Source organism: Callithrix jacchus, chromosome 1, assembly GCF_049354715.1.
Source record: "Callithrix jacchus isolate 240 chromosome 1, calJac240_pri, whole genome shotgun sequence".
NCBI lineage: Eukaryota > Metazoa > Chordata > Mammalia > Primates > Cebidae > Callithrix > Callithrix jacchus.
The window spans coordinates 13,689,378-13,713,089 of record NC_133502.1 but is presented as its reverse complement, the minus strand read 5'-3'; the positions used below and the strand labels follow the sequence as shown (position 1 = coordinate 13,713,089).

At 38.9% G+C, this 23,712-nt stretch overlaps 1 protein-coding gene across 5 annotated transcripts in view; it reads right to left on the bottom strand.

The window, feature by feature from the left end:
• Positions 1-1,263: 1,263 nt before the first annotated feature.
• Positions 1,264-23,712, bottom strand: part of IPO5 (importin 5) — a 66,040-nt gene continuing 43,591 nt past the window's right edge. For all 5 annotated transcript variants that reach the window (XM_035292901.3, XM_078370288.1, XM_035292898.3 and 2 more), the window contains 16 exons: positions 21,747-21,871; positions 21,565-21,654; positions 21,302-21,475; positions 17,789-18,007; positions 16,333-16,416; positions 14,548-14,680; positions 14,337-14,458; positions 12,905-13,001; positions 10,744-10,916; positions 8,970-9,081; positions 8,825-8,880; positions 7,780-7,902; positions 6,489-6,708; positions 5,693-5,921; positions 4,379-4,520; positions 1,264-3,788 (listed from right to left, as the gene is read on the bottom strand). In XM_035292901.3, coding sequence (XP_035148792.1) covers positions 3,702-3,788; positions 4,379-4,520; positions 5,693-5,921; positions 6,489-6,708; positions 7,780-7,902; positions 8,825-8,880; positions 8,970-9,081; positions 10,744-10,916; positions 12,905-13,001; positions 14,337-14,458; positions 14,548-14,680; positions 16,333-16,416; positions 17,789-18,007; positions 21,302-21,475; positions 21,565-21,654; positions 21,747-21,871 — 2,186 coding nt within the window. In that variant the 3' untranslated portion in view covers positions 1,264-3,701. The remainder of the gene's footprint in view (positions 3,789-4,378; positions 4,521-5,692; positions 5,922-6,488; positions 6,709-7,779; positions 7,903-8,824; positions 8,881-8,969; positions 9,082-10,743; positions 10,917-12,904; positions 13,002-14,336; positions 14,459-14,547; positions 14,681-16,332; positions 16,417-17,788; positions 18,008-21,301; positions 21,476-21,564; positions 21,655-21,746; positions 21,872-23,712) is intronic.

Sequence of the window (23,712 nt, the reverse complement as noted above, 5' to 3'; positions counted from 1 at the left end):
TATTCCGGTTTCCATTACAATCTGAATGCTAGTCAAGAGGACAGAAATGATAATCAATCATCATGAAAGAACAAATTTCAGAATTACACTCTGCTGCCTTGGTGGAATTTTGAAAAATAATTTTTGTAATGTTTTACAAAAAAATGTTGTACCACTTTTTAACTCATTTTGGGAAGTAGATAATTTAGCTACAATTTATCTTTAAAATGTTTGTATTCATCCATTCAAATATAATAAATAATACATAGTAATAATTTTACACCAGGCTGGGCACGGTGGCTCATGCCTATAATCCCAGCACTTTGGAAAGCTGAGGTGGGTGGATTATGAAGTCAGGAGTTCAAGACCAGCCTGACCAACATGGTGTAACCCTGTCTCTACTAAAAATACAAAAATTAGCCGGACATAGTGGCATGCACCTATAATCCCAGCTACTCAGGAGGCTGAGGCAGAAGAATTGCTTGAACCCGGGAGGTGAAGGTTGTGGTGAGCCAAGATCCCGCCATTGTATTCCAGCCTGGGCAGCAAGATTGAAACTCCATCTCAAAAAAAAAAAAAAAAAGAAAAAAGAAATAATCACACCAAATATTGTCATTGTCCGGCAGACACTGTAAGGATTACAGCTGTGTGGGAGAAAATGGGTGCGAGTCTAGTGCAGGATGTTGTTAGAATTAACCCCTGCTCCCCAACATCTCCCATCACAAGTTCCCAGTGCCGGAAATACATATCCAAGCCCCCTCCCAAGTGTGACGTGCATACCTTGCGAGTCATTCACTTTCTTCTTCTAGTGGTACTCATACTTTTAGGGCTGAGAAGGAAAATCTGCTTAGGAATAGCAAACATGCCAGGTTTTGGCTATAAATCTTTTGTGGCAAAGAAGGTTAAGAGAAACAAAGTAGCTTTTTTTTTGAGATGGAGTCTCACCCAGTTGCCCAGGCTGGAGTGCAGTGGCACAATCTGGATTCGCTGCAACCTCCACCTCCCAGGTTCAAGTGCTTCTCCTGCCTCAGCCTCCCAAGTAGCTGGGATTACAGGCGCCCGTCACCACCCCTTGCCCACAGTGATTTCCGTGCAACACAGGAAACTGATACAATACTCCTAGGCAGAACGAGGCAGTTATTAAGTAGAACACTTAACTAGCTCCTTAGCCTTTAAAGTTGCTTAAACAGGCAACCACTCACAAGATTAGATCATAAAAACATAATGCCTGCAAGACTGTAAGTTTGCGACCCCCGCTACCCGCTTATTTATTATGAGACCAGGTGCACCAAGAACATTTATTTATGTCTTTACTGATGGTTCTGTCAAACTGCAACTCCAGAGTTATGATAAGATTGCCTCTCATTACAGAAGTGTCAAATCAGCTCGAAGACAATTTTACTTTTCTTAAAGATACAGCATGTAAAAAAAGTTATGCCAAAAGTTTCTAACACTTGTGCATGTAACTTCTTTGTTACAAAATTCCCAGAAAATGTAAGAGCCACACACATTTTTTTCCCCTCCAGAAATAGCTTGCATTTATAAACAATATATCATCACTTGCTGACATGCAAGGCCCCTAAATTTGGTATAAAAGCCAAGAAAAAACTCCATGAATTTTCATCTTGCATAGACAGAATGAGGTATTAAAAATGTTTCTCCAGGTCATTTCAAGGAACTGTTAGTTCATGGTATATCTTACAGTTAGTTCTGAGCTCTGGATTTCAGAATCATGTCACAGTAACAGCATTTACTACCAACCTTCACTATTAACTTGATTCAACTCCAATTACTTCTTTGCTTTTCTGCTTGTAGCAAGGAGGATGCACCAGTCTGCATCTATCAGAGCACTTAAAACCTTGCTTTAAGTACATTTTCTGACAATCCCACAAGTATTTAAACTGGAAGGTAGGAGGTTCTTGCTCCCTAAGTGCTTAGCATAGTGCCCAGCAAACCACTAGGTTCTCTCAAAAAACATCTTCTGACCACACTGTCATCTGAACTTCTGCAGGTGTGCCATGTTTTTAACACATTTCTTTTCTGCAGGTGTAGCAGCAATCTAAACTGTAGTTATAATTTTAAATAAACAAAACCTATACTGCTCTAGCTGACGGCATCAGTACATGAATTGGCTTTTCAGATGCTACTTAAGAAAGCAGAAAGGGGTCGTCTTGACACATTTTGACTCCAATTCCCGTTTTTTCTCCCACAGGAGTACAGGCTATAAAGCTCCAAATATTACCACACATTACAAGAGCCCCTTGCTTTTATCTACTGAAAGCAAGGATTGCCCAGGTGAAGTCATTTACTATGTTGTTTTGCTAGATTCGGAAGCCTCCAGGCTAATTTTGTTGTGCTGCAAACTGAAAATATATATGAAAAGCATCTGCTAACAAGTAAACCATCTATATGTAATCCACTCTATTTTTGATTCCATTTCAGATTGAGTTTTAATAAAGTAATACAAACCATTTAAAGAAAAAACCTTTAATTTAAAATTCTGATCTATGCATAAAATTCATTTTTATATCACGGTTAAATTTAGTACAAACTATAAAAACGTTAACACTGAAGTTTTCAACAGAAGTCTATTAAGATGCCTTAGAAAAATTAAACAACAGCAAGTCATTTACTGCTATGAGGTTAATACATAAAGAAAAAAACCATTCACACATTTTACTGAAATTTTCAGTAAATATCTTTAGCCATAATACTTATAATTAAAAGTTCAAGTTGTGTGTGGCTCTATAGCAATTATACTTTGCAATGGAAATACAAAGCCAAATCTTTTTGAGCTAATCAGAACAATCCTAGCTTAAAAAAAAAATTGATTGAAATTTGCAAACCTTAAAAAGGACACCAATTGTGAATGGAATAGGTATCATAACTTAGCTTACAGCGGAAGATGGTAAAAACTTGATGCTTAAGTCTGAATTGCACAAGGAAAATATTAGGGGAAAAAACACTTAGCTATTACTGATAGCTATCCCTTTAAAAAAATATTAATCATTCTTATATTAAAAACATGAAATGAATCCAAGACAGACAGTACTGAGTTTTTACACAAGCCTCTTTTGCATTCAATGTTGTTTATTGAGGAGTGAATGAGAGACTACTGCCAGACATGCCAATGACACTTCACATTCAAGGGCTGGAAGCTGGAAAGCTTCCCAACTGAGTCACTGTATAAGCCTTCCAGGAAAAAGAACCAAAGTGACATCAAATATGCCATCTTCATGCTTGTTTTATGTCATCAGTTTTTTTTTTCAACTTTTGGGTCTACTGGTTTGCTGGGTAGTAGGCTTCTTTCTACCCTACAGAAAGACTCACACTCCAATTAACAATGAACACTGGGTGTAGAGCAATTTGTGTGAACACACATCTACGCTGAGTAACTGTTCTTAAAGCTGTTTTTCCTTAAGTTTCCTTATGTCTAACAAGAAACATTAATTTTATTTCCCCTTCCCCTTCAGATGGGTGGGTTATACCAATAGAAAAATACTCTTGAATGCTACTGCAGGGCTTCCCAGGAGCACCTTCAGTGTTCTGGTAGAAATCCGTTCCGCAACACAGCACTGCTCTTCCTGCTCGTGGCTCTCCAGAAGAATGGCCTACACACAACACTACCAATCTCTTTTGCTCAAAAACAAAACAAAGAAACCTAAACAAAAGGGTAAACGTTTATTTGGAGTTAGTTTTCTGGTGGGTGACATTAAGGCCCTTCACGCAGAGTTCAGGAGCTCCTGAATGGCGGCCTGTTGCTCAGGACTGAGCTGTGCTATGCACTCAGTCCACAGTCCTCCAGAAGTCTAGGGAAAGAAACATTTTCACACTTAGACACAGCGAAATGCTCATTCAGACGGATTTTAATCATCATCATAGATAGACTAGACTGTAATAATGCCAAAATATGTTCTCCCTAGGTAGCTTAATTTGGTGAATATCATTGTAAAAGCAATTGAAGTTCACTTCATTTACAGTAAGTTTTCTTTATTTTTGCATCAATAAAGCTACACTAAGCAGATAACATCTTAAAGTAACTCATATACCACACAAATTTAGGAAGTAAAAAATCATTTAAAGTTTTTTGGTGGGTGACAAGTTATTATTAAATCTTGTTTTTTCCCTTCAGATAGGCAGAAAAACTACACATAATAAGCTTGTGTTAAGCACCAACTGGTAGGCTCAAAATGTCCCAAGATGAAGGTTTTCTTTCTAATAAATAGTAAGGACACATGGATGGATTACATTAAGTATAATCCACTTTTAAGGCTTGGAGGCAAGAGACTATAAAAATAAAATTTCCTTAGCTCATTAGATTTCTAGTTTCTTTTCTCAGAGGAATATAAAGGAAAAAAGGCTTTATTATCCCTTCCCCAATGTAACCAAATCAGCTTACCTGTACTTGGCGGACGACATTGGCCAGACGCTTGGCACAAGGATCTTCGTGCTTAATTGCCTCGTGCATTTCTCCTTCCGCAATTATACTGAATATTTTGGGCAGATTGGTATTGTTTGGGCCAAGAACAATTGGATGATTACTGACAAAAGGGAAGAAAACCTTTATAAGTGAAATTTATAAGGAGAAATATGATTATGTGTTCATTAAAATCAATGGCCTTTTAAATTCAGTAGGAAGAAAACCAGCCAATTTTACATATAAGCTCTTTAGTTTCTTCCTATATAAATTAGAGAAACAAATACTGGGCTCATCTCTTAGGACCGCTTTAAGTTCCAAACAACAGAATGTTCTAAATACCTTACAAATAATATGTCATGTAAAAAAAAAGTATTGTATTACTAAGAATAACAGTTTAACATAAATTTTATTTTGCTACTACTAAATGTTTCTAAAACAAATCTGAAGTTCAAAGGATTATATAAACATTTCAAGAATAAGCTGGGAAATAAACTCAGGCAAGTTTAATGGGAAAAAAAATCTGACAGTGAATTTAAGAATTCTAGTGTTTGTCATGAAGAGAATTTCAGAGTAGTTGTTTCCAAGGGAGATGATCAAACGGCATGATTAAAACCTGGTCATTTCAGATGCAGGAGCAGGTAAGGTGTGTGTAGTCTGCAGGATGGTTGTTACATTCCTTAATGATGTGCTCAGTGGGACGACTCAAACACATTTTTTACATGAACTTAAACAGGCACGAAGAATATGCCTGTCAGACTACTGCTACAGACTCCAGTGGTTGTAGCCTTTGAATTTACTCATAAGCTAAAACTAGTAATTAATAGCAACAGAGCCTAGATCTGACTGATATTTAGGGGGAACTTGGACTTAGAAAAGAGACACTAAACGACATGCCATTAGGCCAGGTGTGGGGGCTTATGCCTGTAATCCCAGCACTTTTGGAGGCCAAGGTGGGAGGATCTCTTGAGGCCAAGTTTGAGAACTGGCGGAGCAAAACAGTTAAGATCTTGCCACTACCAAAAAAAATTTAAAAGTAAATAAATGATTAAAGTGTCTCATCTGTTGAATCTAATTCCACAAAGAATAACTCAAAATTAGACCTTCTTATAAGGGCAATGTTAACTGTGATATGGTTTCTTAATATGATATATAAAGACAGCACTATTATAAACCTATACAACTGAGGACTGTTCAGAGATCCTGTGGTTCAACTTTGAAAGATTGATGTTAGGCAAGAAAAACCAGGAAGCACTGTGGAGTGGAAGGAAATAAGCTTACAATCTGCTTTCTTACCTTTCAATCAGGTCACACAGATAATTGAAAGTCTGAACAGCTTCTTCTTTATCTTCATGTAGTGGAAGCCAAGACAACCAGTGTGGCAGCACCTCTTCAACGTTTACACAGTCAGGCTTGAACTTCATGATTTTCCCTACTGCTGAGATGCAGTTCTCGGTAGCATTGACATTTTCTTTGGTCTTAGAATCAGCAGACTGAATAACTCTTACCAGCAGGGGAAGTGCTTCTAAAGTAAGCATTAGAAAAAGTTCAGCTAAAACCTCACATTTTCATGCAAATGAACATACATATTTTTGTATTTGGTCCAGATGTTATGGTGAAGAAATATTAAAGTGTAACGGACGTGTTGTCTTCTTGGCTACATCATTACAGAATGGTAACAAAGGGGAGACTGCGCAGCATCGTCAGAAGCACTAGCACTCTACTAATTTAGAGACCGAGAGAGATGAGTAGCCTCCAGATTAACAGTACTCACCACATCACCCGAGGGCTTTAGAAGCTGCTTAACTATATTCCCCAATAAGTTTTAAAAGTCTTATGCTGAGGCTGTGGTATATCACCAAAACCCAAAGAGAAATGTACCCTGGGAGGCTGGGGTGGCGAAGTCTTTGATTCTATGAGAATAAATCATCCCTTTATCATCTAAAATCCTAAATGCTACAAATCAGATGTTTGAAAACAGACTACAGCAGAAACAGGCAAATAATGTTTGGGAGTGTGGTAAAGAGAGTAAGTCAGGAATAAACAGGATGTCTGGAATGAAACGCATGTAACTGAATGTAAACCAAGGTACCTGTACAAAAAGGGCGATAATTATCTCCACCATACTGTGCCATGACTCCCAGGCCATATGCAGCTGCTTGCCTGACTTCTGGGCTGTTATCGCATACATATTGGAGCATTGGTCTTAAGAAATATTCTGCATATTTAAATGAGGCTGGACTACAGTGTTCTATGACATCATCAAAGATGCATAATCCCCATTGTCTGTCCGGCCATGGTCTATGTGGACACTACAAAAGAGATTCTCTTTTAAGCTTCAAATACTGGTGTACATAAAGAATGTAAAGAAATATTGACAATTCCTGATATAGGCAAAAGAAAAAAAAGAAAACACAGTAACAACCACTTCTTGTGACCAATGATATTTCAATACATAGATTTGTGTGATATGTTATAGAACGCTACAACCTGACACTAACACACAGAAGAACTGACAGTAGCAGCACTGTATATAAATTTCCTTTGTAAAAAAAGACAATGGTAATGTTACATTAAAAAAATATAGGAATAAAAAAAGCTGCAAAGAACTTATAGCATTTATTCAACAAGCTAAGTCATGTGTGCTTGAATCTTTTAAAAAATGTAATGCACTACTAAATACAATAAAACGCAAAATTGAAAGCCAAAAAGAAAAAATTCCAAACATCTGAGATAGCTGCTAATTTATAATACATTTTTAAAAAACTGAATATACATAGCGCATTGAATGATGTGTTGATGTACGTCCACAAATGGAAACACGTTCATCTACTGCTGTGATGCAGGGTGTCAGTGGCGCTGAGGGTCATGAGAAATCTCTGTACCTCCTGTTCAATTTGGTTGTGAATCTAAAACTGCTTTAAAATAAGTCCGTAAAACATAAAAAAAAATCAAATGTATGAGAGAGGGAAAATATATATCTATATATATATGTCCATTATCGATAATCCATGATTGCTGGTAGGTACACAGCAAAAATAAATTAATTCTGTACAGTCCACTAAAAAAGAAGTAATCATTCTGTTTCCTTTTATTAATTTAAAAGGGCACAGATAACCTGAAATAATGAAAAAAAAATCACTTGTATGTCTTTCAGATGTGTTAGAACTGAATTGGCCTATGGGAAACCAAGTTAGAAATCTTCAAACATAATGAATGAGAAAATATCCAGGGCAATGAAGTCAACGTGATAAAATCAAAGATGTACAATGGAAACAATCATTTCTGAGACCCATTTTAACTTCAAGCATTAGATTTTATGCTGCAATGAAAGAATTCCAGGTAAACTATCTAAAATGACTATTAAGAGAGGTAACACTTACAATGAGGTTGACAATTAATGGAAGCAGCTGTTCAAACCACGGTAACACCTTTTCCTTGTAGCTACTGAATATTGAGTGTAAAATATCTGACACTTTGGTCAGAATATAAACGTCATTTTCATCCTAAAAAACATACACACACACACACACATCCATATGGATTAAAAAGTATGTTTTTTATTATCAACAGTAACATTTATAAAAACCTTAAAAAATGCAGAAAATAAATTTTTCATTCCTGTCTTAAGGGTAAATCAAGAGTCTGGAGACTGGAATAACCTTCAAGAGTGAGTAGCATGTCTCTAATCAAAGGTGTGTAGCAAGAACTGTGTTCACTCCAAAGATGTTCCTTGGAACATACTTAAGATAGATGGGTTGAAAAATTGTCCCTAATTTCTACATTCTGAAACAAAGGAGTTTTTACTATTTTTACTTTTTGTTTTCAGCAGAATAAATCTCATTTTGGGGTGGGATGGTGGGGAGTCTGGGGTCTTGTTGTTAGCAGCAACTTGGGCCTACAAGCATGTGAGCACCTTCAGGAACTGGTACCACCTACATGCCAGCACTGGCCCACCAAGTGGCCACATGTGAGATGCTGGCCTCTAAACACACAATGAAATAGCTTGACAGTCCTAGGTGGTTTGATGAGAGAACTAAGTAACATGGTGAAAAAGGCCCTAGATTGTCAACAGTGTGACTGTAGGCAATCATTTAACACTGGAATTTTACGTTATTCATCTTTAAAATAGAGAAAGCACCACAAAATGCAAATGGTTGTTGTCAGCAGTATGTAAATGAACTATGTAAACCTCAAAGTGTTTTGAAGACTGAGGTATTACAACCAAATGCACATGGCACCAAAAGACGTATCAGTTTAATTTCAAATTACTTATTCATAAATTAAGAGATGAAATACATCAGATTCCTCTGCTAAAGACTGATAATTACATCAGAATGTCAAGTCAAATTAATTAGAAACTGAGGCATTTACAAGTCTTTCTGATGTAAGTGGTCATGTAAATAAGTTCCAAAGGGAAGAATTTACCTCATCTTGTAGTGACTCTTCAACCTGTTCATCATAGTCTTCATCTTGTCTTTTAACTAAAACACACCCAAATAAATGTTTTTAAATGATCACCAAAATGGTCAAGGATTATATTCAGAAATAAAAGCATGGATGGAAAACTTACCTTGTCGTAATTCTTGATTTTTAAAATGTTCTTCAAGCTTTGCTTTCAATATACCACCCAGTTCTTCAAAGTGTTCATTATTAAGGCATCCATCTCCCATTACTTCAATGCACTAATGAGGGTGAGGAAAGAAAGCAACCCACAAGATTAGGGGTATTTAGAGTCCAAAGTTAAACTCCACTAAAAATCATACGGAAAAATGAAGACACTTCCAGTATCCTGGAAGATTAATTATTTACATATGCTTAGTGTATTTGTTAGAATGACAGCATTTTAGAGAGTGGAGTTAGAAAAAATATTTTCTTTTAAACATTACTAAGCATACCTAGGACCCAGGCATTACGCTAGGTACTGAGGATTCAAAGATGGAACACACGCATACACACACACACACACACACACACACACACACACCCCAGCTCCTAAGGAACGCAACTGCTATATCCATACTCAGTACACACAACCATACAAAGAGAACATTGAAGGAAGGGCACTAGAGGTAGAAGAAATAATATAGGCAAAGGTATGGAAGCATGCTTTGGAAAAACAGAAGCAATTCTGAATTGCAGAAGTGTAAATAAGACCACATAAAAATGCTAAGAAATTGTAAATCTTAAACCAAGATTGGAGCAAACTAGAGTTGTGCAAAATGGGAGTGACACTGTATGAGAAAGGAAGTGACTCAGTGAAGAGCAAGGTGGTTCTGAGGAAAGGAGAATGAACTGAGAGGAAAGGAAGGGAGACATATGGAGTAGACCAAGTGAGGCTATTTCAACAGCAGAATAAAGAGATGGGGCAATGAAAAAAAAAAAAAAACCCCAAAAACGCCGGGCACAGTGGCTTACGCCTGTAATCCCAGCCCTTTAGGAGGCTGAGGTGGGTGGATCATGAAGTCAAGAGATAGAGACTATCCTAGCTAACACAGTAAAACCACGTCTCTACTAAAAATACAAAAAATTAGTCGGGCTTGGTGGCATGTGCCTATAGTCCCAGCTACTCAGGAGGCTGAGGCAGGAGAATCGCTTGAACCTGGGAGGGGGAGGTTGCAGGTTGCGCCACTGGGCTTCAGCGTGGGCAACAGAACAAGACTCCATCTCAAAACAAAAAACAAACAAGAAAACCTACAAATACAAAAAAGAGGGGAACTTAGGCAAATGGAAAGAACAGAAACTGGAGATGATATCCAAGCTTCTGCAGTTGGATCATTCAGCACACAATGACAGAAACTATTCAAGACTGAAATACTAGAGTATTCAGTTTCTTCCCTTTTTCCAAAGAATGCATGCTTCATGTTGTTGCCCGTAGCATTGTCTCTACCTGTACCGCCCTTCCAGGGTAAATTTACCCTTTTTTAAAGAAACACAATATCAAAATATTAAAATAATACATTTAACATTATTTATTTTTTAAAAAATCATATATCACAGCATATAAAAATTTAGCTGGCTTATCCTAGCACTTTGGAAGGCCAACGCAGATCACTTTAGGCCAGGAGTTTGAGACCAGCCTGGGCAACACCATGAAACCCCGTCTCTACTAAAAATACAAAAAGTAGCCAGGTATGGTGGTACACCTCTGTAATCCTAGCAACTTGGAAGGCTTAGGCATGAGAATTGCCTGAACCCAGGAGGTGGCGGTTGCAGTGAGCTGAGATTACACCACTGCACTCCAGCCTGAGTGACAGGGCAAGACTGTCTCAAAATTCTTTTTTTAACTTTTAGCGAGACTAATGAATGACAACCTTATATATATTGTTTAAGAGAAAAATATTCACCTTTGCAAAAGAATGCATTATTTCTGAGAGGACATCTGAATCTGGTTCTGTACCAATGGCCTTAATTAGAGCATCACACATAAAATGCCACATCTGTGTGAGATATTCAGGACCACGGACTCTTGCACACTCCAGGAGAAGAGGCATGGATTCTGCTGCTGCCACTCGAACACGTTTCATTGTTAAGGAAATGCAATCACTAAGGAACCTCAAAAGACTGTTAATTATTTTGCTTAAATGTTAAAGGGTTCATGTTCACTGCACTAATAGGAGTACTAGGCAACTTCAGCTATCCAAAAGCTTGTGTTAAATATAAAGCATGTATAAAAATACAAGTCTCCCCTGCCCACAAGACATACCTTCTGTCTTCTCTGTTACCTATAACAGTGGCAGGAATTGAGTCCAGCAGCAATGAAGGGCTGCTTACTGCTCAAATGTAAATCAAAACACAAAAATGACTATGAAAGGACCCATGACCATTAGCAGGCCTCAAGGTGTACCTACCTCAAAACCTTAGGTAGTGCATGTTTCTAATAAATGCAACTAAAGCATGTTCCTGAAAAAACCTACCGAGGACCCTCTTTCTACGCTGGCCTTTTCAGTTTTCAATAAAGACGAAATTGCTTTTCCCTATCTAATCTCATTTATAAAATAAGGTCTTGATTCCTCTTATAAGCAATTCTGCTTTGTCCTCTGGCATCCTGGGAAGTAAGTGTTTGTTGAGTAAAAGTTGTCTTAGGTAGAGGACACCACTACAGGATACTGTAAGAGGAATTGACAAAGGGGCTCTGGAGTCAGATCTGGGTTTGTGTCTGGGCTCTACCACTCTCTTGTGTGTAAAGCCATAAAATGTACCAGAAAAAAATTAATTATAACTATCATAATGTTGAGAAGCAAAACACTGGAATGCAGATGTGGGTATATCACCTGAGGTCAGGAGTTCGAGACCAGCCTAGCCAACATGGTGAAAGTCTGCCTCTACTTAAAAAAAAAAAAGTTAGTTGGGCATGGTGGCACATGCCTGTAATCACAGCTACTCAGGAGGCCGAGGAGGAGAATCACTTACTTGAACTTGGGAGGTGGAGGTTGCAGTGAGCTGAGATTGCAACACTGTACTCCAGCCTGGGTGACAGAGTGAGATTCTGTCTCAAAAAAAAAAAAAAGAATGCAATGTTCAATGTTTCTCCCCAAAGGTGCTATTCACATTTGAAATGCAGGATTCTCACTGCTACAGAAAGTTGACTATCAGTGGATCTCTAACCTATTAAGACAGGTCTTGCCAGCCTGGGCATGGTGACTCACACCTGTAATCCCAATACTTTGGGGGGCCAAGGCGGGAAGATCACAAGGTCAGTAGTTCAATACCTGTCTGGCCAACATCGTGAAACCCCGTCTCTACGGTAAATTAGCTGGGCATGGTGGCAGATGCCTGTAATCCCAGCTACTCAGGAGGCTGAGGCAGGAGAATTGCTTGACCCAGAAGGCAGAGGTGCAGTGAGCCGAGACCGTGCCACTGCACTCCAGCCTGGAAGACAGAGCGAGACTCCGTTTCAAAAAAAAGATAGGTCTTGCTGGGCACAGTGGCTTACACCTGTAATCACAGAACTTTGCAGGGCTAAAGGAGGACTGCTTGAGCCCAGGAGTTTGAGACCATCCTGGGCAACATAGGGCGACCTTTTCTCTACCAAAAAATCTATCTGGGCACAGTGTATGTACCTGGGTCCCAGCTACTTGGGAGATGTGACTTCAGTAAGCCCTGATCACACCACTGCACGCCAGCCCAGGTGACAGAGTGAGACATCATCTCTTTAAGAAAAAAAAAAAAAGTCTTATTTTCTTAATGTTTACTAAAAGATATTTGGGGAAAGTAGCAACTATATATAATTGTAGTCATTTGCTAACTAAATATTAATCCTTAAAATACTTAGGAGGGCCACAGAAAGCTGACAAATAGAGGATAGATGACATTTTCTTTTTCATGTTTTGGTGCAGGTGGAGACAAAGGCACATGCAGAGAAGCGAGTTTATCATCTCAAAGTGCAGTTAGTGCAAATACAAACTATCATGGTGATGTCTACTTCAGTGAACACCGTCTAATACTTCAAGAAACTACAAGTTTACTAAATCTAGACATGGTTTGTGTTAAAAAGTTGTAGGATATCATCATGGAAATAAAATTTCAGCAAAGGGACCATCAGTTTGACAACCTGCTCAGTGTACTCCACAAAGCCTTCCTTTAACTCCTTAGCATAGCAAACCTGCAACCAAAGTATTAGGAAGAAATAAAGATTCATGTTAGTTTTCAAGCATTAATATCAACAAACAGCAAAATCATAAAGACCACATGAGGTTGTATTTTGACTAGAACTACATTTAAAGTTGCATGTAGGACTGTCAAATTAGTCTTCCAAGTAAAAAGAATTTTAAAAGATAGATCATAAAATGACTGTAGTACTGGTGAGTGACAAAAAGAAAAGGAAATTATTGTCATATATATAGTCATCCAAAGGCTGGAATCATTCACATTTTTAATTTCTTGTGTATGGGAGAATTCACCAAGTTTCGGCAATATATCAAACAAAATATATAACGTAATTGAGGAAAAATCATTCTGAAAGATATTAAAAAAACCTGAAAGTAGCATTTACTTTGTAAATCTGCGGCAAACAGGATTCTGTTAAGTTGTATTTTTAAACAATCATTTCAATAGTGAAACAGAAAAAAAAGTGTAGTAGTCTTTTAAACAATTTTTCCATTCTCTTCTACTACATGAAAAGACTAGATAATTTTGTTTAAAGATGTTATTACTTGTATTTGCTCTCCAGATGAGAGAGGGGGGGAAAAACTCACAAAAATCCAAATGTTTATAGATACTAATCATTGAAGATGACAATCATAAATACACTTTTAAATGAATTAGAACACAGTAATATAAATACAAAATAAAATTTAAGCAACTTTTATTTAGGTTTACTTAACTGCTAAATTTGTAATATACCATAATTTCTAAAATTTAACTTTAAAAATAGGTATTATCCTTCACTTTAAAACACATGCTCATAAAGAAAACAAACAAACAAAAACTAGGAACTAAACACACATACACACGCCATAAACACCAATAAGGGATAACTGAACATTTCGATTTTCCTGCCATATCTATTTTTTTACACAATTGAAATCATACCAGTTTCGTTTTACACTAACTAGCATGAACACACTTCTGTTTATTTGTTTAAAAAATATTCCATGGCCACCGACTACAGACTAAGAACACACAAAAAACACACAAAAATCCTTCCCTCTTGTAGCTTATATTCTCCACTCTTTGTAATGGCTGTATATTATTCCAGGGCACAATAATTTATCATTTACCTTCCACTAACAGGAATTTAGGCTATTCACTGTTTTTTGCTATTTAAAACAGCACTGATAAAGTTTATCCATATGATTTCTTTAAAATGGAAAGAACATTTTACTTTTTAAGGAACATATTCCTGGCTCTCCAAAATAACTTCTTTAGCAGCTATTAAAAGCCCTCATATGAAATGTATGTAAGATATAAAAGTTTAGCAAAAATAGTGCTCTCTTACCAACATCTGGCAAGCAGTTGATTTTTCTTCTAATCCTGCAGTTTTAATACCAAAGCTTTGCTGATCTCCAAGGTTCACAAATTCCCAGCCGTCATCATCACTCATATTCTCCATGTCTTGGGCTATTAATGGAGGAGAAAACAAATGCATAAGAAAAATAATAACAAAGAGAGAACTGTTATAACCAATATGTCCTTCTAAAGACACCTACTATCTAAAAGGGCTACTTCAGGCTTAATTGAAGCCGTCTTCATTAAAGGCCCCATAACCACTGGAAGGTACTGCTGAAATTCTTTTCCAAGGATTTTGCACATTCTGGCCCATGCTGAGATCATGTAAGAGATCTGGGGAAAAAATTTAAAATTAAAATAGATTAAAAAATGGGTAAATGTGATAAAGAAAGTCATTTCCTTATTTCACAGAAATAATGTTTTATTGATATGTTCATGGTACTTTAATAAAGAGCGTTTTTAAACGTTAGGTACTTAAAAGGTTCAGAATCTATAATGAAATCCCTGTGAACTCGCCCTGCACTGGAATACGAACAGAAGGTGAGACAAAAAAAGACCAGAACCTTGTGTATTTCTTTCTACTTTCAGTAGGTAATTATAGTCTTCTTTCTTAGCATCTGAAACTAATCACCTAAACCAAACCAAACATTTCACCAACTTCCAGTTACAATTTTTTTGAAGACAGAAATGTATTTTATCTGACTCTGCATCCCTATTGCCTGCCACTCTATTCATTAAACATTTATTAAAACCCAAGAAACAAAACATGCTATAAGTGGCTGAGTATATTTAAGACACCTCTTCTCCTATTACTGTGTTTACAGACTTCATCATCTACAAATTACCTAGAGAATCTGGTTCCATTCACCATCCCTGCAAGCTAGAAAGTGATTCTTATCTCCTGGTATCTGTCATCCACCTACCTACTTATCTATTGAATATACACAGACACATGCCCCACCTCTTAATGATTCTGTATGTAAAAGTCAAGTCCACCCACTCTACAGATAGGTACTGAGTGATTCTCACATGCAAGGCATTAAACTATATGCTGGCTGATACAAAGGTGAGCAACACACCTCATCCTTACCACCCCTCCCTACAGCTTATAGTCTCCTCAGCCTCCCCACTATCACTAGTCAGCTAAGTATCCCTCCTGCCTTTTGTCTCTGCACATACAAACATACATGTATGCTTTCTTTGCAAAATGGTATGCTCTCCTATTTAAACTATGAGAAACTACTACAATGTGGCTATGTAAAGTCAAAATTTAATTCAACAATTATTTGACTGCCTAACATATAACAATATGTTAGGCGTTGGGAATACCATCAAGATTATGGTACATATTTACGATGTTACTGTAACACAAAGTTGGAAGTACTCATCACTGACACTGAACAGCTCTGGAAAATCTTGTAAAGGATGAGAACTGTAAGCAGGGATGAGCTGGGTGTGTATGCCTATGCGTACATGTGCATGTGTGTTGGGAGGCAGTTGGGTTCCTCCTAATGAAATGTCTTTGTATTTTCATCTGCAGAGAGAGATAAGCAGTGTGTTCTCAGATTCTTGGGTTCTGTATTTTCTGCCAGGGGAGGGAAGTCATGCAGCCTTCAAAGGGCTAGGAGACACCTAAATGGAGATGTCTATTACATGATTGGACAAATGAATCAATTCTGAAGGTCTGAAAGTTGCAAGCATATAGAGGAAACTGGAAGCCATGACTGTGAGTAACACTATTCCACAGGAGTGAGAAGATAAGAGAGCCTTGGATAGAACCCACAAACACCCAAACTTGAGTGAGAGTCAGAGAACGCAAGAGCAATCTACAACAGACTGAGGAAACAGAAGGAAAATAGTGTCTCTGCCAGTAGGGGTTGATTGTATGTCAAGAAACCTATCGCTCATTTTGCTTTAAATATATTGAACCTTGTGGTGTCCACAGCCCATGAGCAGATCAAGCCAAATGTAATAAGACCACTTACCTGAGGATCATCATCTTCCATATCATTGAAGTCTGTCTGGGTCTTTAACAATAATTGCATCACATCTGAGGCATCCTGCATGAACTAGAGGAAAACATATAGGGACACCTTTGTTGATACCCAATTCTGCTTCTTGTGTAACTAGCAAAGCATTGCCCAAAAAATCGACTACATTGCCTACATAGGTCATAAGCTCCACAGATAAGACTATCATATTGAAAAATTCTCATCTATATTGTGACAGATTTAGTGCACTTTCTAGAAAAATATATTTTCCACCGATGGGCGGTGAGCTGCAGTATAAAGGTACTTCTAATGCCATCAGGTGTTAGTCTACGCCTTATGTATTTCAAACAGTAAAACTGAATTCAAATTGAGAAAGAAAATTTTGGATTGTTTACAGAATTCACTGCAAAAAAAAATTTTATCTATGATTTTCACTTAACTCTTTGCAGTTCTAGACAGGCATTGTATAGACAGGCAGCGTTTTAAAGACACTTCAAAAGCCAGATGTACAGCGTATGGGACATACAAATATTTTACTGGTATAAAACATACCAATGTTTTAGTGGTGTCTCACAGAAACCAGTTTCAAATATAAACTAATACAGATGCTGGTTTTGAAGAAGGCAAGACAGAGAGGTTGCATGTCGATAGTTCTGAGGGTCAGAACACGAGGGTTCAGTGACAGAGAAACTTCTTTTGCATGAGCTTAAACAATTCTGAGATGTTGGCTGAGAAACACACTGGCCAATGGTCCTTTGTAATTATTTTCTGAAGATATGTATGCACAGATTTCTCTCTTAGGATACTTGATGCATTTGAGATTAATAAGAAAGCAACTGACATGTTTCCAAGCACATATTTAAAGGGAACTGAACATGGATATTGAACTCTACATACCTTCCACCGGATACACTGTGTGTGGTGGGGAAAAGGGAGGCTATCAAGAGCACAGCGGAGCTAAAAAGAAACCTTAATAATGACAATGAAAAGACAGGTGGGGTGCAGTGGCTCACATCTGAGAGCAGATTGTTTGAGGTCAGGAGTTCAAGGCTAGCCTGGCCAACACAGTGAAACCCAGTCTCTACTAAAAATACAAAAATCAGCCGGGAGTGGGGACAGGCGCCTGCAGTCCTAGCTACTTGGAAGGCTGACCCAGGAGAATTGTTCGAACTTGGGAGGCAGAGGTTGCAGTGAGCTGAGATCCTGCCACTGCACTTTAGCCTGGGTGACAGAGTGAGACTCCAAATCAAAAAGAAGAAGAAAAAAAAGAAGATGAAGGTAGGAATTAATCTGTATACAAAACAGGAGCAATGTAAACAGAGCATGATAAAAAAAAACAAACAAGAATTCAGAAACTGGTTTATCAGAAGGAAAAAAATCCCTCTAGTGCTCTCAATGCATCCACAGCCAAGTTATATACAGTAAATTTAAAATAATAGAAATCACTTACTTTTTCCTTCCCAACAGCCAGACCAATGAGGCTAATGCACTCAATAGTTTTTCCTCTCAGAAGTCTCAGTTCTTTTTGAACGGCATTCTCAACGATGTGCTTCAGGGATGGCATAAATAAATCGTAGTAGGGGACAAATTTTTCTTCTGCAGTATCTGCAACTGACGCAATGGATGTCACGACTTGTTCCAAAACTAATTTGGTGCCTTTCTGAATCAGCTAGAAAAAAGAGACACAAATTACTTCAAAGGAAAACTTAAATGTACAGTTTACTACAGTATCTAAATTTACAATTTACTACTCCCTTCAAGTTCTTCAATGCTTTTCTGAAACAGCAGAATGAGACCACCCCTCCAGAAGCAGAGAATGTAGGTTTTAGAGGAAATTTCTATAAAAAGAATCTGTGTTGAACTATTTATGTGGGACTTTTTCTCTCTTCTGTTAGCATAGCACCCCTTACTCATTTTTGTCTCATCTCAAAGCACAACTAGTTCTTTTATTTATTTGTTTATTTATTTGGAGATGCAGTTTCACTCTTGTTGCCCAGGCTGGAGTGTAATGACGCGATCTCGGCTCACTGCAACGTCTGCCTCTGGGTTCAAGTGATTCTCCTGCCTCAGCCCCCCAAGTAGCTGGGATTACAGGCATGCACCACCAAACCTGCCTAATTTTGTATTATCAGGAGAAACAGAGTTTCTCTTGTTAGTCAGGCTGGTCTCAAACTCCTAACCTCAGATGATCCGCTGCCTTAGCCTCCCAAAGTGCTGGGATTACAGGTGTGAGCCACTGTGCTTGGCCCATCGCAGCTAGCTCTTGAGTACAAATACAAACCCAATTTTTTTTGTGTTCATCAACTTCAATGACTACACTTGATATTCATTTTTTCTTCACTGATTTCCTCTATGATTATTATTTTGTGCTATGTCATAAAGAAAATCCCCTCTTTGGCCCTTTCCTTTATCTTCTAACTCACCCTCCCCAGAAGATGACACCAAGGAATGTTGCTGCCTTTCTTCCACAGATGAGTGACCTTTTTCTCTGCACCAAAGATCTGGTATTCTCCTACCCAGCTGGTTACAAATGCTTCCTACCTATTTGTGCTGGGCCCGCCCCTCTCATCAGCAATATTTTAAAATAATTCTTCTGTAATCTCAGCACTTTAGTAGGTCAAGACCAGCCTAGTAAACAGGGTAAAACCCTGTCTCTACTAAAAAAAAAAAAAAAAAAAAAAAAAAACCCCATATATATATATAAATTAGCTGGGTGTGGTGGCACTCAGGAGGCTGAGGCAGGAGAACTGCTTAAACTGGGGAGGCAGAGGTTGCAATGAGCCAAGATTGCGCCATTGCACTCCAGCTGGGGTGAAAAGAGCAAGACTGTCTCAAAAACAACAACAACAGGCTGGGCGTGATGGCTCACATCTGTAATCCCAGCACTTTGGGAGGCTGAGGCAGGTAGTTCGCTTGAGGTCAGGAGTACAAGAACAGCCTGGCCAACATGGTGAAACCCTGTCTCTACTCTAAATACAAAAATTAGCCGGGTGTGGTGGCGCACACTTGTAATCCCAGCTACTCAGGAGGCTGATGCAGGAGAATGACTTTAACTCGGGAGGCAGAGGTTGCAGCGAGCTGAGACTGTGTCACTGCATTCCAGCCTGGGTGAGACTCCGTCTCTCTCTCTGCGTATATATATGTCAAGTAAAACAATTCTTGACTCATAAGAACCTGACCCAGTCACTACTCCAGATTTTCATAATTCCCCACATCAACTACAACCACGCCCTCAGCAGAGTTCTTCGCCTTGTGTTACACACTCAACCATGTCTTGAGGAAGTTATCTTACATCCTTCTTTTGCATCTCAACCTCTGCTCGATGTTTAGTGTCTGGGCTGTGCTGCTGGCCTCAGAGCAACGTCTTTCCTCCTAGACTAAGTTATCTTCTCTTTGTATAACTCTTGCTCATGAACACTGTCCTACTACCATTCAATCCCAACCACTCCTTCCACTTACCTTTAAAAACCCACATAGTGCCCCACTGCAGGAAGGGCAGGGGTACACAGGAACTTTCATAACACAGCCATCCACCCAAACCTGTAAAGTTACGTTGGATCCACCAATTACTGATTTAACCACCAACCTATCTACCTTCAACTTAGGTCCATCTTGGTCTGCCTTCGGGCACGTTTCCTTTATCGTATTCTTAGTCTGCTGTCATGTGATACTGAGCACTTGAGCCTTTGCTTATAAGTCCTCTCTCTTTGGCTTCTGAGATATTGCATTTCTTGTTTGTCTTGCCCTCTGGACAATCACCAGTGCTACACAAACTATGGTTTGTTAACTATTTGCTACCAGTTCATATTTACAGGAATTGAGAGCACTGGAAACTTTTATAGCATTTTGAGAGGTTTATATCTTTTATTTTCTATGCCTTCTATTCATTTCACTTTTATAGTAGTAATCCATTTTCATTGCATTTGACAATAAACTGGGCTAAAATCCTTGCTTTCACATCTACATCTCTCTCGCGCTGTGCTGGACTAACTAATATCATTCAAATGTTTCAAGGCTGCATCCCTTACTTAAGCTGTAACTACAATCATTTTTACTTGGATATTAAAAAATGATGTTGTTTTTGTATTCTACAACTTCTCCATTTCTGTCAACCTGGTTACAATAGTAAACATTTTTTACTTTCTTTTTTTTGGAAACAGAATTTTGCTCTTGTTACCTAGGCTGGAGTGCAGTAGTGCCATCTTGGCTCACTGCAACCTCTGCCTCCCAGGTTCAAGGCATTCTCCTGTCTCAGCCTCCCAAGTAGCTGGAATTCCAGGCGTGCACCACCATGCCCGGCTGATTTTGTATTTTTAGGAGAGATGGAGTTTCACCATGTTGGCCAGGCTGGTCTTGAACTCCTGACCTCAGGGGATCTGCCCGCCTCAGCCTCCCAAAGTGGTGGGATTACAGCTGTGAGCCACCACGCTTGGCCCTTTCAACTTTTAAAATTCAAACCGCCAGAAGCAAACTCTTAATACTTCCCATGAAATGTCTTTTTGGAGCCTCCTCTTCCACTATTACCACATGAGCTCTCTGGACAATGACAGTATGATGGTCTTGCATGAAATCTTCTCCCTTTTATATATATGCCTCGCCACAATGCTACTACACTAATTTCCCATCATATAATCATTTCCCACTGCATTTAAGAATACAGAATGGTTTTTCACACTTCACACAAATCAGAGTTCAAAAACTTCTCTCTTACCTTCAGGGTGATCCATACACTGATTTTTACCTGACCTTTACCTGTTATCGTTCCCAATTCCAATTATCAGCCCAAATTTTGGTCAAATCTGAATTTTTCTACTTACCATCCCATGACTCAGAATATCTTCCTCAGTTTTTTACCTTTATATTCTTTATGGTCACGCTGCAAGTTCTTTCACCAGTTCTTACCCATCAAATCAACCCAAATTAATTTACAAACAGAAAGTAGCCTACAGATCTTAAAACTTACCTCTTGAAGCTTAAGTACCATAATGGAATGCAGATGTTTCACCAAATTATCTAAGTATGGAATAAGCAGTGACTTGGGACAATCTTCAGTAAAGTTAATGAGGGCAGCAGCTGCATGGGCCTGTACCCGTTGATTGCCTTGGTCTTCCATGGTCTGCAGCAGAGCTGCAATCACCTATGAAATGAAACCAAATAAGCGTGCATGCTGCAACGTCCACCCTCTTCCTAAAGTCTGATTTGAGTGTTTGAGGACTTGTTACTTACCTTCTCATGAAATTTCTTTTGGAAACCAGGTGCAAAATCTGTAGCCATCTGTCCCACAGCATTACAGGCTGCATACCTTACTCTTGGATGCTGGAAGATGTTCCCTTTCATTAGTAAAAGCAATAAGGTTTCCACATGAAGCTACACTAACAATTTGGAGTCAAATATTTACTGGTACTTACAGGATCCTGAAGAAAAAGTAAAACAAAATTTACTATCTCATTTAGAATTCCTTCCATTTGCTGGTGGCATCCTTCACCAATGGCAGATAAGGCCATCAATCCTGCATGCCGGTATTTCCAGTCAGCTACAGAAAAAAATTACAGATGGAATAGCAATTAGACACTATAAACGTCATTCTGGTAGGGAGAGATGTAAAAAAGTTCTTATTTGGAAAAAAGGAACAAAATTTTTTTTTGGAAAGGGTATGAGTGTGTATATACACACACACACATAATAAAATAACATTTGTATATTTACTATTAGAAAAATGCACAGAGCCAGGCGTGGTGTCATGCCTGTAATCCCAACACTTAGGAGTGGATCATGAGGTCAGGAGTTCAAGACCAGCCTGTCTAAGAGGGTGAAACCCTATTTCTAATAGAAATACAAAAATTAGCTGGGTGTGTTGGCGGGGCTGCCTGTAATCCCAGCTACTCGGGAGGCTGAGGCAGAAGAATCGTTTTAACCCAGGAGCAGAGGTTGTAGTGAGCCAAGATCGTATCACTGCACTCCAGCCTGGGCAACAGAGCAAGACTCTGTCTCAAAAAAAAAAAAAAAAATGCACAGAAAAAGTGCTTGACTAGACTACTTGATTCTAAAAGTATGTATCAGGCCAGGAGCAGTGGCTCATGCCTGTAATTCCAGCACTTTGGGAGGACAAGGAGAACAGATCACTTGAAGTCAGGAGTTCAAGACCAGCCTGGCCAACATGGAAAAACCCTGTCTCAACTAAACAATACAAAAACTAGCTGGGGTGGTGGCGGGCTTAGGAGCTACTCGGGAAGCTGAGGCAGAAGCTGCAGTGAGCCAAGATTGTGCCACTGAACTCTAGCCTGGGCAATAGAGCAAAACTCTGTCTCAAAAAAAGAAAAAGAAATTAGTCAGTCATGGTGGCATGCGCCTATAGTCCCAGCTACTCAGGAGGCTGAGACACAAATCGCTTGAACCTGGGAGGTGGGGGTTACAGTGAACTGAGATCATGCCACTGCACTTCAGCTCTGTATGACAAAGCGAGACTCCATCTCAATTAAAAAAAAAAACAAGGCCAGGCGCGGTGGCTCAAGCCTGTAATCCCAGCACTTTGGGAGGCCGAGACGGGTGGATCACGAGGTTAAGAGATCGAGACCATTCTGGTCAACATGGTGAAACCCCGTCTCTACTAAAAATACAAAAAATTAGCTGGGCATGGTGGCGCGTGCCTGTAATCCCAGCTACTCGGGAGGTTGAGGCAGGAGAACTGCCTGAACCCAGGAGGCGGAGGATGCGGTGAGCCGAGATCGCGCCATTGCACTCCAGCCTGGGTAACAAGAGCGAAACTCCGTCTCAAAAAAAACCAAAAAAAAACCCCAAAGATCCTGTATCAATGGTTTGACCCTCATGTCTGCTTTTTTAAATCTACCCTATAAAAATATTCACATAAGCCAGAATTTCTGTAGAAGAGTGTTTGCATTAGTATTATTTGTAATCAATAAAAACAATTAGCATGGAATGGGGATTGTGGAATGTATGTGGCTATTTTAAAAAATGAGGTAGACTGTTATGTGGTAATACGACAAACTGTTGAGCAAAAGCTTAAAAAATATGGTGTGTCCATATTGTATATTCACTTTAAAAAGCCTCTTCATATATGTATAAATGGGGTCTGAGAAAGTCTCAGAGAGCTGTTAACAGTGGTTATCTGTGAATATGAATTTAAAAACTTGCAACTTGGCCGGGTTCAGTGGCTCATGTCTGTAATCAGCACTCTGGGAGGCTGAGGCAGGCAGATCACTTGAGGTCAGAGGTTCGAGACCAGCCTGGCCAACATAGCAAAATCCTGTCTCTACTAAAAATACAAAAATTAGGCCAGGTGCAATGGCTCATGCCTGTAATCCCAGCACTTTAGAAAGCTGAGGTGGGTGGATGACCTGAGGTCAGGAGATCAAG